This window comes from Hypanus sabinus, chromosome 10 (genome assembly GCF_030144855.1).
Source record: "Hypanus sabinus isolate sHypSab1 chromosome 10, sHypSab1.hap1, whole genome shotgun sequence".
In the NCBI taxonomy this organism is placed as follows: Eukaryota; Metazoa; Chordata; class Chondrichthyes; order Myliobatiformes; family Dasyatidae; genus Hypanus; species Hypanus sabinus.
In genome coordinates, this window is record NC_082715.1 from 71,661,296 (window position 1) to 71,680,988 (window position 19,693).

Here is a 19,693-nt window from a genome sequence, read left to right on the forward strand (position 1 = left end):
TCCAGGTTAGGGTTATTAATCTGTGGCCATGCTATGCGAAGAGTGATGACACTGGCAGGCTGCCCTCATGCACATCCTCTGATGCATGATTCGATGTTTCAACACACTGTACATGTGATAAATAAATCTGACCTTTAACTCGCCTCTTTCACTGCTCTCAAACGGTGAATGACCACAAGTCAGACTCAAGATCGGTGCAATTGGATCAGAGTCAGAGTAATTTCACTGACGTATGTCAGGAAGTTCTTGTTTTGCAGCAGCAGTACATTGCAATAATAAGGAAGAACTGTAAGTTATAATAAGAAAATACATTTTAAAAAATTAAATTAAATAAGTAGTGCAAAAAGAAAGCATATGGGTTGATTATCTATTCAGGAATCTGATGGCAGAGGTAAAGAAGCAGTTCCTGAATCATTGAGTGTGTGTCTTCAGGTTCCTGTACCTCCTCCTTGATGATAACAAGGAGAAAAGGGCATGTGCGAATTGACGAGGGCCCAAATGATGGCATTGCATTTTGAAGATACCCTCATGCTGGGCAGCGTAGTACCTGTGATGGAGTGGGTGAGTTTACAACCCTCTGCAGCTTTTCCTGATTCCGCGCAGTGGCTGCCTCATGCCAGACAATGACGCAAGCAACAGACACAAAATGTTGGAGAAACTCAGCAGGTCAGGCAGTATCTATGGAAAAGAGCACCGTTGACATTTCGGGCCGAAACTCTTCGGCAGCACTGGAGGGAAAAAAGATGAGGACTCAGAGTAAGAAGGTGAGGGGTGGGGAAGAAGAAACACAAGGTGATAGGTGAAACCGGAAGGGGGAGAGTGATGAAGTAAAGAGCTGGGAAAGAGATACTGAGCTGGAGAAGGGGGGACCTGATAGAAGAGGACAGAAGGCAATGGACAGTAATGCAACTGTCTAATTAGAACACAGAGCAAGAAACCAGACCTTAAGCAAAAATGATTAAACAACAGCAAATACATTGATACTCAATATAATTCATTGAAAGTGTAGCAAATGATTCCTTCAAATCATTTCAGTGAAATAAATGGAAACATCTATGTTGTCAATATTAAAATATAAAAACAATTCTTATTAAAAAAAAGTTATTTAAAGATACAGTATTATTGGGCCTTTTGTGGCCCAATAAGCAGCACTGGCCAGAAACCTACCTATTTAACATTAGCCTAATCACAGGACAATTTACGGTATAATGACATATTATCCTTCTAATTGATATGTCTTTGGACAGTGGGAGGAAACAGAAGGATCCAAAACAAACCCACGCCCATTACAGGAATAATGTGCCGACTTTCTTACAGAGGACACAGGAATTGAACTCTGAACTCTGGTGCCCTAAGCTGTAATAGTTTTGCACTAATTGCTGCACTACTGTGGCATCCCTAAATATTTTTTGAGTGTCCAGGTCAGAGAGTGGAGTTTGAAGGCACGATGTTTGAGTCCAGACCAAAGCCGAGGACTGGAGGTGTGGCCTGTTTGAGAGGGGGTGGGTGGAAGGGTGGGAAAGGGACTTACTTTTTGCAGATATTTTCTTGTTTTATTGTTGTGTTGCTGCTTGTGTTGTTCTGATTTTTTTTATTATTTATTCATTTATTTAGAGTCAGTATTGGTAAATGAACCTGGGTTGCTGGCACGGAGATGTAGGCCTCTATTAGTCTCAATAGACCATGGATTTGAGCAAGGTTTTTTTTTTGGAAGACTGGCAGTTGCCCAAGCTGCAAGATTCCCCCTCTCCACACTGCCAATGTTGTCCAAGGGAAGGGTATTACGACCCATACAGCTTGGTGTCATCGCAGAGCAAAGTGTGGTTAAGTGTCTTGCTCAAGGCTCTGCCAAGGCTCGAACGAGAGACCTTTAGATCACTAAGCGAACGCCTTAACCACTTGGCCACATGCCAACACTGGCACTGTGAAAGCATTATGTAAATTATGCTGCTCTCAGAAACTCCCAAAAATGTTGCCCCAACACTGGGTTTTCAAAACAATAAGCAGATATTTACATTTCTCCCAAAGTCATCATTATATTAAATCTAGCTATAAAAAATTAAGTAATATCAATTATTTTGCTAAGGGCAAAACTGAATTTACATTTAATTCCTTTTGAATTTCTGTAACGGATTGACATTGAGGATTTTTCTTCCACAGACTTGCACCAGCAACACATGTTCCACTTCAATCAGTCAGTTAGTCAGTATCAGCAGTTCTTAACTTGCCAGCAGGTCAAAATGCAGGGCTTTGACAATACATTAAAATGCCTTGACCTACAGGGAAATGATAGGATGAACTGATACATCAATCTTTGCATTTCCTTTTACATTGGGTTTGTCAGTTCTGGCCAGTAACTACAGGGAAACCTCTGCCTGAAGGTCTCTTTCAGTCCTTTGAAAGAAAATATGAATCTAGCATATGTCTCCTTAAAGCAAGCATCCCTACATCTTGCCTCATCAGATTAGAGTGTTTATGCTGAATTTCAGGCTCTCCAACTTTCGATAACTGTTTCTTAAAACCAGCCATGTCCGTCAGTCATCAGTCCCTTGACTATGTTCGGGTACGCTGATTTCTCCCCATATGCCAGACGATGCAAGTTGATCTATTAATTCATTTATTATTGTCACATATACCAACTTACAGTGAAAAGCTTTGTTTACATGCCATCCATATAGATCATTTTACCACTTCAATGCATCAAGCTGGTACAAGGGAAAAGAAATAACCGAATGTAGAATAAACTGTTACAATTATAGAGAAAGGCAGACAATATTTTCTGTGCGTGACTATGTGTACTGTGTTTTACACCTTGGCCGCAGAAGAATGATGTTTTGTTTAGCTTGTATACATGTGTATGGTTGAAAGAAAATAACCTTGAATTTGGACGAGAAGTTGCAAGTTCATAACAAGGTGGATTGTGAAGTCAGAAGTCCATTTTATTGTACCAGGGCACCATTCAATGGTCTTATAACAGTGTGAAAGAAGCTGTCCTTGAGTCTGGTAGTACATCCTTTCAAGATTTTGTATCTTCTGCCCGATAAGAGGGGGCAGAAGAGAGAATCTGTGTGATGGGTGGGGTCCTAGATTATACTGGCTGCTTTACTGTATCAGCAAGAAACGTAGACAGAGCAGGTAGTGTACTATGAATTCCAAAAATAAACAGTGCCAAAAAACAAGGAGTAGCAAGGCTTCATGGATCATTCTGAAATCAGATGGTGGGAAGAAAGAAGCTGTTTCTGATTTATTTGTATTTATTATTTAGCGCGGGTCTTCAGGCTCCTGTTTCTCCTGAGACATACAAGTTAGGGTGAGTGAGGGCATGTTAGGGCATGTTCTGTCTGCACTGTAAGCAAGCCAACACTTGAGGGCTGCTCCCAGAGTATCCCCAGACTGTGTTGATCGTTGCTGCAGACAATGCATTTCACTGTATGTTTTGATATACATGTGACAAATAAAGCTCATGTTAATCTTAAATTTATTAACCCTGTTCCTCTCTCCACAGATGCTTCCTGTCCAGCTGAGTACTTCCAGTGAGCAGTTCCAGTTTTATTTCAGATTTTTAATATTCATAGTGTTTTACATGTTGGTTTTCTGATGATAATTGCCCTTTAGGAACTTTCTCTGTTAACTTCTTCATACTGGACAGAGCTAGAGTTGTTTCATTCCATGAATTAATATGAATCACAATGCTTTCTTTCTCTCTTTGTCCAGAAATTGAAAAGGGAAGCTGTGGTGATCCTGGAGTTCCAGCTTATGGGAAAAGAAGTGGGAACAGCTTTCTGCATGGAGACACATTGATGTTCGAATGTCAGTCAGCCTTTGAGCTGGTGGGAGAGCGGACAATTACTTGCCAACAGAACAATCAGTGGTCTGGCAACAAACCCAGCTGTGTGTGTAAGAACTTTAATTTAAACATGGACCATAGGACATTACAGCACAGTACAGTCCCTTTGGCCTACAATGTTCTGCTGACCTTTTAATGTACTCTAAGACTTTAAAACTTCTCCACATATAGCCCTCCGTTTGTCTATCATCGATGTGCCTATCTCTGTGTCTCTTAATTGTCCATAATGTATCTGCTTCTGCCACCACCCCCAACAGTGCACCACACTCTGTGTAAAAAATCTGCCTCTGACATTCCCCCTATACTTTACTCCAATCACCTTAAAATTATGCCTCCTGGTATTAGCCATTTCAGCCCTAGTGAAAAGTCTCTAGCTATCCGCTTGATTTATGCCATTTTTATCTTGTACACCTCTATCAATTCATCTCTCATTCTCCTTTGCTTCAAAGAGAAACACCCTAGCTTGCTGAACCTGTAAGACGTATTCCCTAATCCAGGCAACATCCTGGTAGATCCCCTTTGTGCTTTCTTTAAAGCACCTGTATCCTTCCTATAATAAGGCGACCAACACTGAACACAAAATCCTATATGTGGACTAACCAATGTTTTATAGAGCTGCAATGAAACCCCATGGCATTTGAACTCAACCCCCAGCTAATTAAGGCCAACACACCATTCATCTTCTTCACCACCCTATCCATTTGAAGCACTTTCCATTTTGTTACCTCCTTGTACTCTTGTTTCACTGCTTCTTTGGCCCTTTGTAACTGATTCCTCTCAGAACATTTCATCTCACACTTTAGATTTTATCAGATAGATTGGAACTGGTCGTAACTGGTTGCTGGCGGGGAGGGACAGGGAGGTCCATAGATGGAGGCTTTAAATTATTTATTTCAAGCAACTCAGAAATAAGCATGTTCTAGCTTTATAAAATTTTGGTCAGGCTGCATCTGGAGCATTGCATTCACTTGTGGTCATCCTGTTACAGGAAAGAGGTGGAGGCTTTGGACAGGGTGCAGAGGAGGATTACCAGAATGCTGCCTGCATTAGAGAGTACATGTTATAAGGAAAGTTGGACAAACTTGGGTTGCTTTTTCTGGAGTGGTGGAGGCAGGAGATCTGAAAGATGTATATATAACTATGAGAAGCATAGAAAGAGTAGACAGCCAGTATCTTTCTCCCAGATTCAAACAGTATAAGACTGAAAGGCATGTTTTCTGGTGCGGGTCGATGAGACTAGGCAGAATAATAGTTGAGTATGGTTTAGATGGTCTGAAGAGCTTGTTCCAAAGATGTACAGTACTGCTCCATGATTCTATGACATTCATTTATATAGAATTGAAAGTCTGCAGCAGTGTAATTGGGCTGCAATAAACTAATGTGGTTTTATATACATTTCCACTTATTAATTTTAAAAATCATTCTATGTGAACTAATGAAGGACAGTGAAGCCTCTTAAAAGGACTTAAAACTCCTCCTTTAATTCCTCCTGCTATTTTTGGTGTTTCCATTAGTGAAATCATCTAAGATCCACATGCACAGCTTCAGGATGGATGGTCATCTCTTTAGAATAGAGATGAGGAATTTCTTTAGCCAGAACATGGTGAATCCTTTACCTAATTTTAGATTTTACTATTGGGCGAATAATATTCAAAATTTAATATATTGGAAACTAGATTTAGATTTACCATTGTGCCCACAGTGGGTAAATTTAGAATGTAATGATGCACAAGGATATTCTTTATTTTCTGTTCTTGGTTCCTCTCTCCCTGTTGATTTAGTTAAACTTAATAAACAGATATCCAACCCTATTGTCAAACATACATTACGAATTTGGTTTCAATTTCATAAGTTTTTTACTCTGAAAAACTTCATTCTTGATAGCCCTATCTTACTTAATTTTTTCTTTAAACCTTCTTTAACAGATCAAGCTTTTAGCATATGGAAAAGGAAAGGTATAATATGTTTTCGTGATCTTTTCTCTGAAGGTAGTTTGATGTCTTTTGATCAACTTTCTAACAAATTTAAGTTACCTAAATCTAATTTTTTTTAGATATTTACAAATTAGAATTTTTTTGTATAAAGTTTTACCATCCTTTCCTAATTCAACTTTGATAGATTTTTCAGACATGATTTTTACTTTAAATCCCTGTCAGAAGGGATTAGTGGCTCTTATTTATAATATGATTATGAAGATACAACCAGAGGTATCGGGTAGAATTAAACAGGAGTGGGAAAAAGAACTTCAATACAATATTTCAACGGAAAAATGGGAAAAAAATTTACAAATGGTTAATTCTTCTTCTATATGTGCTAAACATGCTTTAATACGATTTAAGGTTGTACATAGAGCTCATATGTCTAAAGATAAGCTTGCTCAGTTTTATTCTCATGTTAATCCTCAATGTGACAGATGTCATTTAGATGTGGCTTCATTGACCCACATGTTTTGGTCATGTCCTACCTTACATAATTATTGGAAGGACATACTTGCTACCATTTCCTCAATTTGGAATATTGATTTACAACCTCATTTTATCACTGCAATTTTTGGTATACCGAATGAAGATGATAGTCGACTCTCCCCTTCAATTAGACGAATGATTGCCTTTGTAACATTAATGGCCAGGAGATCTATATTACAAAATTGGAAAGAAGTAAATCCTCCTACCATATTTCAGTGGTTCTCTCAAACTATTTCTTGTTTAAGTTTAGAAAAAATTAGAAGTGCTGTTTTTGATTCATCAATTAAATTTGAAGAAACTTGGGGACCGTTCATTCGACACTTCCATATGAATTAATTTGGCTTCTTCCAGACCTTTACTCTTTTTACTCTTTTTATTCTTGTTCTGGTATGGAGTTCCGGAGTTTTTGACACTATCATATACATATAAACTATTATTATTGCCCATGTTAGTTTAGGTTTATTTTTTTAAATTTCTTTAAATACACATTTTTTCTTGTATTTTATACTTTTTTTTTTCTTTTGATGATTATTTTTAATCTTTTTCATGTATAATCAATATAGATTAGATTGATTATTGTACGATCTTTTTTTGCTGATAGTTTAATAAGATATCGTTATCTTGTTACTAATTTAATTCTAAGTCTACTGTAGTCATAACCTATTTAATATAATACTATGTTATGTTTTTTTATAAAAATTAATAAAAAGATTGAAAAAGAAAGAACACGGTGAATCCATTGCCATAGAGGATAGTGGAGGCCAAGACACTGGATGTACTTACGGCAGAGATTGATTGTAGAAGGAGTTAAGGATAGAATGGCAAAGGCAAGTGGGACAAGAGAGAAGGATCAGATTGACTGTGGAGTAGGTTTATGTAGGTCGGCACAATATTGTAATGTGCTGTGTTCCATACACTATGCTCAATGTTCTACAAAAAAAATAAGCCTCTGTAGATTAGCAGAGCAGATTCACTGGGCTGAATCGTCTAGTTCTTCTTCCTATTATGCATTCATTTAATATAAAGTTATTGATACATGTAAGAAGTAGCTGTTTACATTAAACAGGTCAGTGACTGGTACTATGAGAATCTGATATGTTCTGTATTACTTTCGGACAGTCTCCTGTTTCTTCAACTTCACAACACCATCGGGAGTCGTGCTGTCTCCAAACTACCCAGAAGAGTATGGCAACAACATGAACTGTGTGTGGCTCATCATTGCGGAACCAGCCAGCCGGATCCACCTGATCTTCAATGACTTCGACGTTGAGCCTCAGTTCGATTACCTTACCATAAAGGATGATGGAACTGCAGACTCCGCGGTTCTCGGGACCTTCTCTGGCAATGACGTCCCCTCCCAGCTAGCCAGCAATGGCCACATCACCCGCCTGGAGTTCCAGTCTGACCATTCAACCACCGGGCGAGGCTTCAACATCACCTACACAAGTAAATCTAAGAGATTTCTGTTTCATAGCAGGGAAGTGTTGACTGTTTTGCCATCTCAATCTACATGTGCTGACAGGAATGTTGTGATAGAAATGTGCTCGAAGGAGGGATTGATCATGGAGTAGGTGAAAATGTTGGCACAATATTGTGGGCTGAAGAGCCTGTAATGTGCTGTACTGTTCAAAGTACAGCTTGTTGTATCAGACCTCCAGAGTTACATTGGATTCTAGTTACAACTTCTCCTCCTCAAGCATTATTCTCCATACATTGATGAAAGTGGATAATATTTTATGCCACCTAGACTTCTTTCTGCAATTCAAAAACAATTAAAAATTTAATCCACCTGTTGCACTTTGAATTATGTCTGCCCTCTTTGGAAGAAAATAAATCATAAAATATTAGCATTAAATGATCCTTAGATACATTCTGATATTTAGTTTAATCATATTAAATATTAAATCAATCCTGTTGAAGTTTTGTATGGTTATTTGTTATGTTTTGCCTGTGTCTTTACCATGAGTCGGTTGTGGATTTAGATGATAAGAGTACTGATATTCTTTGTGTTCTTCTTAACCAGCTTTTGGCCAAAATGAATGCCATGATCCTGGTATTCCGATCAATGGAAGACGCTTTGGTGATATCTTCCTGCTGGGAAGCTCTGTGTCTTTCCACTGCGATGAAGGCTTTATCAAAACGCAAGGATCAGAGACGATAACCTGTATAATGCAGGAAGGGAATGTCATTTGGAACTCTGCTGTGCCACGGTGTGAAGGTAGTCTGCGGGCAGTGGTTGGGGACGTAGGGCGGAGAAGTAAAATGGGGATTTTCATGGGAAAAGGATATTTAATTTATTCTACTTACAAGCTGAAGTGTATGGAAGTTCACTGCAGGGTTGCGGTAGAGGCAGATACATGAGGAACATTTCAGAAATACTTAGAAAGGCACATGGATGAAAGAAAAGTGTAGGGCTATGTAGGGGGAAAGGGATTGGATTGATCTTGAAGAAGGTTAAAAGGACGACCCAACATTGTGGGCCAAAGGACCTGTAATGTGCTGTGCGGTTCGATGTTCTACATTTCACAGCCCTTATTTTGACCACTTGATTTGAACATTTGAATCATAAATTTCTTCAGTCAGGCACCTTCAAGGATGAGGAGTGTTGACTATTCTGTCAACTTGCAGGGTGTCAATTGTGTATTTCATTGAACAATTCAGCTAAAGTAGGGGAAACCTTTCAACAAAGAATAATCCAAGCCCAACTATTAACAGCAACGTACACAAAATACTGGAGGAATTCAGCAGGGCAGGCACTGTATGGAAATACATAAGTAGACGATGTTCTAGATCAAGTTGCTTCATCAGCATCTGATGAAGTTATTTGGATTTCCGGTATCTGCGGAATCTTTTGTGTTTTTGATTCCTAACTATTAACATTTCAGCTCAGATTTTGGGGAAGTATGTTATTTTTGGGCAGGTGTCCACAATGATGTAGCTCTTGATACAGCTGCTGCAATGCTCCATTTTATTCTTGGGTGCTGTCTGTGTGGAGACATGTCTCTCTTGTGACTGCATGGGTTTCCACTCACATTCCAAAGTGAAAGGGTGAGAAAGGTTAAGAGGAGAAGGCAGGAGGATGTGGGTTGAGAGGGATAATATATCAGCCATGACAGAATGGCAGAGTGGACATGTTGGGCCGAATGGAATTGATAATTATTTGGTTAAATGAATTAATTCATTGACTGGTTCATCATAGTCAGTATGTGCTACTTGGGCCAAATGGCCTGTTTCCATGCTGTATGGCTCAGTGATGGTGAATGACATTACATGTATTTATATATAATACTGTATTTTTAAAAAATCTTTTGTAGCACCTTGTGGTGGCCACTTGACAGCACCCACTGGTATAATACTATCACCAGGATGGCCTGGATATTACAAGGACTCTCTGAACTGTGAATGGGTGATTGAAGCAGAGCAACGACATTCCATCAAAATAACATTTGACAGGTTATTCATTTTCATTTCTTACTAGCAAAAATAGAAGTTACTATCAGCTCTTTTATTATTGCATGTTCCAAAATTTAGAACAGTAGAGTATGGTATCAGTTTGTGGACTATGACTTTACTCTCTATTGATTCATGCTTAAAGTCAAGTCAAGTACCTTTTGTTGTTATTTCGACCATAACTGCTGGTACAGTACATAGTAAAAATGAGACAATGTTTTTCAGGACCATGGTGTTACATGACACAGTACAAAAACTAGACTGAACTACATCTAAAACAAAAAAAAAAACAACTACACTAGACTACAGATCTACCCAGGACTGCATAAAGTGCACAAAACAGTGCAGGCAATACAATAAATAATAAACAGGACAATAGGGCAGTAAAGTGTCAGTCCGTGCTCTGGGTATTGAGGAGTCTGATAGCTTGGGGGAAGAAACTGGTCGTAGGAGCCTGAATGCTTCGGTGCCTTTTCCCAGATAGCAGGAGGGAGAAGAGTTTGTATGAGGGGTGCGTGGGGTCCTTCATAACGCTGTTTGCTTTGCGGATGTCCGTGACGACGGGAAGAGAGACCCCGATGATCTTCTCAGCTGATCTCACTATCTGCTGCAGGGTCTTGCGATCAGAGATGGTACAATTTCCGAACCAGGCAGAATGTTATAGGAATGTTTCACATATTAGCTTTTTTTAAAACTTACTATTTGCTCTTTTATTATTTCATGTTCTAAAATTTCAGTTTCTTTCTGGGAGTCTGGAAGTCCATTCTCCTGAGGTCAAGGACTCCAAAAGGGGTATGGAGGGCTATTGGCCAGGTTCAGCCTGAAATATTGACTGTACCCTTTTCCATAGATGCTGCCTGGCCTGCAGAGCTCCTCCAGCATTATGTGTGTGCTGCTTGGATTTCCGGCATCTGCAGAGTTTCTCTTGTCAGTAAATTGTGGAAATAGTTGTGGAGGCTGTATACTTTATCAAGGCAGTCTATTCCCTTTACTGCACTGTAATATTGATACATCTGACTTTACTTTCTCCCTCTCAAACTGCAGGGTGCATTCTATCAAATTATGTTCACTGCCTCCCTCTACTTTAAGCTCCCTAATCAAATCTGGTTCATTACACAACACCCAATCCAGAATTAGCTTTCCCCAAGGGCTCAGCCACAAGCTGCTCTGAAAAGCCATCTTGTAGATATCCTACAAATGCCCTCTATTGGGATCCAGGACCAACCCCATTTTCCCAGCCTATCTGGATATTGAAATCCTCCAAGGCTATCGTAACATTGTTTTTATACATTCCTTTTCTTATTCACATTGAACTTTATATCCTATGCCCTGGCCACTATTTGTGCAACTGTTTCTAACTCTCATTTGGGTCCTTTCACCCTTTTAACTCTACCACAAAGATTCTACACCCTCTGAGCCTATGTCACATCTTTCAAAGGAATTGATTTCATTTTTTTTAACCAACAGAGCCACCATACCCTGTCTACCTACTTGCCTGTCCTTTCAATACGATGCTTATCCTTGGATGTCAAGCTCCCAAATGTAATTGTCTTTCAGCCACATCTGATCATAGCTGCCAATCTTTAATTGCACTACAAGGCCATCTACCTTATTCTGTAGACTATATGCATTTAAATATAATACCTTCAGTCCTGTATTCATCACACTTTTCAATATTGCCCATGTGTTACACTTCACTTCATCCCAGTGACTGCAATTTTGCCTTACTGTCTACCTGACCATCCTCACAGTCTCACTACACACTGCATTAACTTGTATAGCAACTGCCCCATCCTCAGGACTATCATTTCAGTTCACATCAACCTGCCAACTTAGTTTAAACCCTCAACAACAGCTCTCGCAAACCTTCCTGCAAGGATTTTGCTCTCCCTTGGGTCAAGACACATGTCAAACCTTCCCCAAAAGAGATCCCAGTGATTCAGAACTTGTCTTGTAGAATTGCAACAAGTTATGAAAGCTTACAAGATAGACACAGAAAAGTTGTTCCTGTGAAGAGTCACAATGAAGGGTCTCAGCCCAAAATATCCACTGTTCATTAATTTCCCTAAATGTTGCCTGACCTGCTGAATTCTTCCAGCATTTTGTGTGTGTTGCTCTGGATTTCCAGCATCTGCAGAATCTCTTGTGCTTATAAGTTGTTTCAACTGGTAAGTCAGACTAGCATTTGAGGACATAACCTCAAGATTTGGGAGAGCAGATTTAGGACAGTGATGAGGAGGAACAGTTTTTACCAGGAAGTAGTGAATCCGTGGAATTCTCTCATGGAAAGCAGTAGAGGCTACCTTATTAAATATAGTTAAGACACAGATTTTGCATAGAGAGGAATTAAGGCTTATTGGGATAAGGCAGGTAGGTGGAGCTAAGTTCACAACAAATTGGCTGTTGAATGATTTAGCATTCCTGTTCCTATTTCTTATGTTCCCATCTACAAAAGCAAACTTTCTTTTGTAACACACACAAAATGCTGGAGGAACTCAGCAGGACATACAGCATCTAAGGAAAGGAATAAACAGTCAATGTATTGGATCAAGACGCTTCATCAGTACTGGGAAAGAAGGAGGAAGAAGCTAGAATAAGAAGGTGGGGAGAGGGGAAGAAGGAAAAGCAAGAATGTGATAGGTGAAGCCAAGTGGGTTGGGGAGGGTGTGATGAAATAAGAAGCCAGGAGTTGATAGGTAGAAAAGGTAAAGGGGTGGAGGATAATTAATCTGATAGGAGGGGAGAATGGACCATGAAAGAAACGGAAGTAGGACAAGCACCAGGACAGGTGATAGGCAGGTGAGGGAAAGAGGTAAGGGGGGTGGGGAACTGAGTGGAGGATTTGAAGAAGAGGAAAGAGGGTGGGGAAATATTACCAGAAGTTGGAGATATTGATGTTTATGTTATCAGCTTGGAGGTTACACAGACAGAATATAAGGTGTTCCTCCAACAACCTGACAGTGGCCATATCCTGGCAGAAGAGATTTTCTGTTGTAATTGCTTATTGTGTGTTGTTGCTGTTATAAAGTGCAAAGAGGATTACAGAGATTAAGCCGAGGAAAATTCAGCAGACAAAAACACGGTCCTTGTTAGAGTAATTGAGGTTTTGATAAAGGAGCTTAAGGATTTAGGAACGAGATTGAAAATAGTAATATCTACGATTTTTTTCTCTGCACCACAAAGTTTGAAGTGAAGTTATTATCGAAGTACACATATATCACCATGTACAGCCTTGAGATTCATTTCCTCGTGGGCATTTGCACAATAGCGTCAATGAAAACAATGCACACATACAGACAAGCAACTGATGTGCAAAAGAGAACAAATTGTGCAAATAGAAAAAGAAAAAAACAAAGTAATAATAATAAATAACTAAGTAATAAATATTGAAACGACTTGTAGAGTCCTTGAAAGTGAGTCTGTAGATTATGGAATCGGTTCCGTTTTGAGGTGAGTACATTTATTATTAAAATATTAATGCCATATACAACCTTGAGATTCGTCTCCTTACAGGCACCCACAAAGCAAAGAAACACAATAGAACCCATTAAAAAGAACATCAAACACTGCATGTGCTCAAAAAAAGAACAAACTGTACAAAGAATAGAAAGTAACCAGATAACAATCAGAACTAAAGTTCATAAAAATGAGTCCACAGCCATGAAGCAATTTATTCCTGCAGCTGCTCCAGGCCTCAGTTCAGCACAGAGACCAGTAAACGTTGCTGAGCAGTGAGCTGAACAGCAGCCCATCCCTTGCCTCCAGCCTCAACATCTTGACCTTTTGTCTGGCCCAACTCTTAAATCAGCCAAGCTTCAGTTCACTCCTTGCTCTTGGACCCAGAACCCGTCACCTTGATTTAACCTGTACCTGACCTTTTCAATACAGACTGGCACTTAAATCGGTCAAACGTTGGTTTGTTCCTTGCTCTCAGCTCCCCGCTGCCTTGACTCTGCCTCGCCTTGGACCTGCTGCTTTGAATCTGTTCCAAGCCCATTCCAGCAATGGCCAAACATTGGTTTGTTCCTCATATTTGGGCCTGGGCTTTACCGCCACGATTCAGCTCATACATGCCTCGCCACAACCACCCTGCACCTTTGAAACCTTATTTCATTCTGCAAGAAGGCCAGTTCATACAGGTGGTTCCACTTTTGTTCAGGAGCTTGATGGTTGAGGGGTAATAACTTTTCCTGTACCTAAACCTGGTGTGTAGGACCTGAATCTCCTGTACCACCTTACTGATGGCAGCAGTGAGAAGAGCGCATGGCCTGGTTGGTCAGGGTAGCTGATAATGGATGCTGCTTCCCTGTGACAGCACTTCTCATAGGTGTGCTCAGTGGTGGGGAGGGCTTTACCTGTGATGGACTGAGCTGTATCCAAGCCACAATGCCCATGGATTTTGACTTGTCTCCTCCCGAGCTGGGACATAAGGTGAAAAAATATCACTGGAATGAGGAATGAAATATTCTTAACGTTAAAAACAAGGCTAAGGTACACACAGTAAACTAGCATCAGAGTCTGTAGTCTGCTACATCACTTAGGAAAGTGATTTGGTTTTCAAAACTGTTCACAGTTACTTCTCAAAATTTAACTGCATATTCAGATTCCTATCCTGGGATAACTGTGATATGCAATTATAACTTTGGGAGATATCAATTTACTTATGATATTCAATACAAGTTCACTGAAAGATTAACTTTGTTCCATCTCTCCTTTGAGCTGAGGAATGTCTCTTGAGACAACCAAGAGCCTCTTCTGAGCATTGTACTGAGCTGGTTCATTGAGCCTGCTTGAAAATTATCACCCAGGCATGCCTGTCAATTTATTTTCTTTTGAGTTTGTTTGGGAAGGTATATTAAAACAAGATTATTAAGCAGCAGCAAGGTTATTAATGCAGCAACATGATAAATCTTGCGACATGATTTTTTGCATTGTGATGGTATTGTTTAAAAGTTCAAAGTTTGGTCTGACGTTACTTTGTTGCAGTTTTGTCAGCAGTATTAAAGAGCTTGAATTTCATGCAAGTACTTCAAACATTGGTTAACACACAAACTGTTGGAGGAATGCAACAAGTCAGACAGTATCTATGAAGGATTTTGAGCTGAGATCCTTCATCAGGACTGGAATGGAAGAGGGAAGAAAACAGAAAAAAAAGTTGGGGGGGGGAGAAAAAATGCAACATAAAAGGTTACAGGTGAGACCAGGTGAAGGGGAGAGGGGCTGAAGTGAGAAGCTGGAAGGTGATAGTTGTAATAGATAAAGGGCTGAAGAAAATTGGTTACCCAGTTTGAACCGTGGTCTTAGAAGGGAAAGATGAATTTTGATGAAGAAGGATAGTGTTGTGTCAGAAAACTTGGAAGTCAGAAGAATAAATTTGGAATACTGAAGAAACAAAGACTGGGGAAAAGAATAGAAACATATTTTGAGTAATTAATTACATTTATGTAATATTTATTTATTTTCCAGGATGTAAGTATTGCTAATAACACCAACAGACAGCATACTTGCCTTTTTTAGTGGAGACAATGGATTCAAGAACCAGAAAGTTATTTAGCATAAATTAGTTGGGCCATATCTGAATTATTGCATTTAATTCTGGTCAGCCCATTATAGGAAGTATGTAGAGGCTTTGTACAGGGTGCAGAAGAGGTTTTACTGGAATGGCGCCTGGATTAGAGGGGCATGTGAAATAAGGGGACCATGCACAAGAAGATATAGGAATTTCAGCAGGTCAGGCAACACCTATGGAGAGGAATAACCCATCAATGTTTCCGGCTGAGTCTCTTCATCAGGACTCCTAATGAATGTCTGACCAAAAGAGAAAATTGTCTTATGATATGTTGAGATCAAACCATAAAGAAAAATACAATACAATTGACAAGTTCCTTTCTTTTTGCCCGCTTATTCTCAAATGAAGTGGCATTATGTAAGGAAGTGGCACAAATGAATGCTTACACTTTGTTTTGATCTGAGAACTTATTGGAACTGTATTTGGCAGCTACAATGGCCACTGATGTTGCTTCAAAATTTTGGAAGAGTTGTAATATCAGAAACTTGTACACTTGCAGAGAAAATTGTACAAAAACCTGCAACTTACCTCTGTATGATGCCCCCTTTCCCTTCCTTCCATGGTCTCCTGCCCTCTCCTATCAGATTCCTTATCCTTCCCTGTACCTCTGAGCTTCTTACTTTATCCCCCCCTCCTCCACTCACCTACATTCCCCCTCACCTGGCCTCACCTTTCACCTGCCAATGTGCTCCTCCCCTCTGCCCACCTTCAGATTATGGCTTCTTCCTTTCCAGTCCTGATGAAGGTTATTAACCCCAAACATCAATTATTTATTTCTCTTCATAGACACTGAGTTCCTCCAGCACTTGGTGTGTGTGTTCCTCAAAATTCCCATAATTTGCAGAATCTCGTGTTTAAAATGTGTACAATGTTTGACTTGGCGCAAGTGGCCATGTGTGTCTATAAACAAGTGCACTGACTGAAACATTTTTGTGATTCACAGGTTTCAAACTGAAGTTAATTATGACACATTAGAAATCCGAGATGGGCCTGTTAATTCTTCACCTTTAATTGGAGAATATCATGGTACCCAAGCCCCACAGTTTCTAATCAGCACTGGCAACTTCATGTACCTTCTGCTGACAACTGACAACAGCCGTTCAAGTGTTGGTTTCCAGATTCGTTATGAAAGTAAGTTCCTTTCATCCACAACAGACTAAGCTACTTGTACAAGAAAGGCACACCTCTCTGAAGCTGCACCCATAATTCCCAAATCTTCAAGTGTTTGACAACCTGTCTATCTGTCCTGTAGAGAAACAGAGGGATCTTTGGGGTCCCAGTCCGTAGACTCATCAAAGCTGTGATGCAAGTTGATAGGGTGATTAAGAAGGCATATGCCCCTCATTAGTCAGGGGATTGATTTCAAGATCCATGATGCAATGGTGCTATTTCATAAAGCCTTGGTTTTCCACACTTGCGGTACTTTCTTCAATTCTGTTTACCTCTTTATAGGAAGGAAGTAGATGATTTAGAGAGGGTACCATGGAGATTTACCAGGATTCAGGCTAGAGCTGAGGGCATGACTTTTGAAAATAGTTTGAGCAAGCTAGGGATTTTCTATTTGGAGTGAAAGAAGATGAGAAGTAACTTGACAGGGGTATATTAGATGATCGAGTAGATAGCCAATGTTTTTTACCCAGGGCAGAAATGGGCAATGCCAGTTGACATGCCTATGAAAGAGCTGGCTGAGTCTACAACCTTCTGACACTTCTTCTGCTCCTGTGCTTCGGCATCTCTGTACCAGACAGTTGTACAACCATTCAGCATACTCTCCGTAGTACATCTGGAGAAATTTGCTAGTCTTCGGTGGTGGGCCACGTGTTCTCAAATTCCTAATGAAACATAGCCACTGTAATGCCTTCTTCACAATTGCGTAAATATACTGATAGAATAACGAAGAGGCTAGACGGGGACTGTGCCATTTTCTGGATTGGTCAGGACTTGTGGATATTGTTGGATATTAGTTGCAGCTTCCTAAACATTTGTACTCTGCTTGTGAAGAGAAACCTCTCATTTAGACTTAGCACAGAGAGACAAAAAGACAGACAGACAGACACACACACACACACACACACACACACACACACACACAATTTAGAACTTCTTTGAGCACAAAAGTACAATAATATTTGTTGATTTTAATGAATTTAAAGCAGTAACAAAACTGGCTAAGCAGATTTGTGTAGAATTCTGCATCTCCTTGATTTCATTAGAGAACATTTTCTGCCGTCATGTCTTCAATGGGGATTCTATTGAGGTTATGTCACCAAATTGATTTGAATGTGTCAAATTTAGTGCTCAGTGATGCTAATACAAATCATGGAAACAACATAGATATTTTCTTATTGCATCTTTTATCCTTTCTCATGTTCCCACAGTTGAAGGATCAGCTTTATTTACCATATACCTTTACATGTATGAGGAAATTGCTGTGCTGCATTGGTGCAAAATGCAAAATAAAAACAAACATTCAATAATTATACAAAATAAATAATAATATAAAAATCAAGTTAAAGTACAGACATGCAATAAAATGTGCATAAATATAATGTAAACAGCATTATAAAGGCTAGTTTAAAGTTGTAATACACATTAAATGCTGCAGGAGCTCAACAAGTCAAGCAACATACATGGAAATGAATAGTTAACATTTCAGAATAAGACGCCTCATCAGGTCTGGAGAGGAAGGGGACAGAAGCTAGAATAAGAAGATTAGGAGAGAGGAAGGAAGAGACAAGCTAGAAAGTGATGGATAATGCCAGATGGGTGGGGGAGAGGGGTGAAGTAAAAAGCTGGGAGATGATAGCTGGGAGAGTTAAAGGGCTGGAGAAGAAGGAAGCTGACAGGAGGTGAGAGTGGACCATGGCAGGAAGGGTATCGGGGGAAGTGATCTTCAGTGGATGAGAAGAGGTAAGAGGCCAGAGTGTGGAATTGAAAAAGAGAAAAGAAGGAAGGAGGAGGGCAAATAAATTATTAAATGATACAGAAACTGATGTTCATGCCATCAAGTTAGAGGCTACCTAGATGGAATATAAGGTGTTGCTCCTCCAACCTGAGAGTAGCCTCATTGTAGCAGAAGTGAAGACCATGGACCGACATGTTGGAATATGAATGGGGATGGGGATTGGAATTAAAATGGTTGGACACTGGAAATACTGGCTATTTTCTGTTTAAAGTTGTCAAGTAGTTTAAAGATGAAACTTGTATTGCATTTTGTCCTCTTTTCAAGTTTTTCAGAATCATGCATGCTAAAGTAAGCAATGTGAGTATGATCACAAGAGATTTAGTCACAGAACTGCATCCTTGATTGCTTAAAGATTAAGGAGTTAAGGAGGAGTTTCATAAAATCAGAGGAACTGCACTTCAGAAGGGGAGTAAATTGTACAGCTGTTATTAAATTGCACATTTATTGTGATTGATTAAGGGCAAATTCTACAACTACTTCCTCTTTTAATGATTTGAGTTCTGCAACTGATTATGTTTCTTAATGACGTGAAGGGTTCAACTGTGATAGCCACCAATATTCAATTTCAAATAGTATGCATTTCCTTTCAAATCAATTTGCACAAAGCTTTCACTGGGGGTAATGTACTGGAAAGTATTTTTTTTCTGTTTTGATGTTTATGTGCATAGGTAACAGACAGAATGCTCTTCCAAGTATCACTTAATTGTTTTGAATGTACACTCAGTGGCCAATTTATTAGGTACATCAGTACACTTGCTTTTTAATGCAAATACAGTATCTCATCAACCAGTCCTCTGGCAGTAACTCCATACATCAAAGCATCCAGACATGAAGAAGAGCTTTCAGTTGTCATTCGGATCAAACATCAGAAGGAGGAAGAAATGTGACCTAAGTGACTTTGACCGTGGAATGATTGTTGGTACCAGACAGGGTGGTTGGAGTATCTCAGAAACTGCTGATTTCCTGGGGTTTTCACACACAACAGTCTTGAGAGCTTACAAAGAATATTGCACAAAACAAATAAAATAATCAGTGAATGGCAGTTCTGCTGGTGAAAATGCCTTGTCAATGAGAGTGGTCAGAGGAGAATGGTCAGACTGGTTCAAGCTGACAGGAAGGCAACAGTAACTCGAATAACCACATGCTACAACAATAGTATGCAGAAGGGAATGCCAGAATGCACAGCATGTTGATCCATGAAGTGGGTAGGCAACAGCAGCGGAAGACCATGAACATACTCTCAGTGGCCATATTTTATGTCCAAGACGGATCTAATAAAGTGGTCACTGAGTGTAATATGCACTTTCCTCCAAATCACTTTGCTTAAAGTTCTGAGTGGGGTAGTGTAATGAACAATTTTTTGTTCTGTTGTTTATATGCATAGGTGGTGGACAGAA

The 19,693-nt window shown here is 39.6% G+C and overlaps 1 protein-coding gene across 1 annotated transcript in view; it reads left to right on the top strand.

Annotated features, from left to right (window-relative positions):
* The window catches only part of LOC132400744 (CUB and sushi domain-containing protein 1-like), a 2,029,389-nt gene that overhangs the window by 1,515,764 nt on the left and 493,932 nt on the right, over positions 1-19,693 (top strand). The window contains exons 13-17 of the mRNA XM_059982042.1: positions 3,715-3,897; positions 7,432-7,758; positions 8,336-8,530; positions 9,627-9,765; positions 16,275-16,462. Coding sequence (XP_059838025.1) covers positions 3,715-3,897; positions 7,432-7,758; positions 8,336-8,530; positions 9,627-9,765; positions 16,275-16,462 — 1,032 coding nt within the window. The remainder of the gene's footprint in view (positions 1-3,714; positions 3,898-7,431; positions 7,759-8,335; positions 8,531-9,626; positions 9,766-16,274; positions 16,463-19,693) is intronic.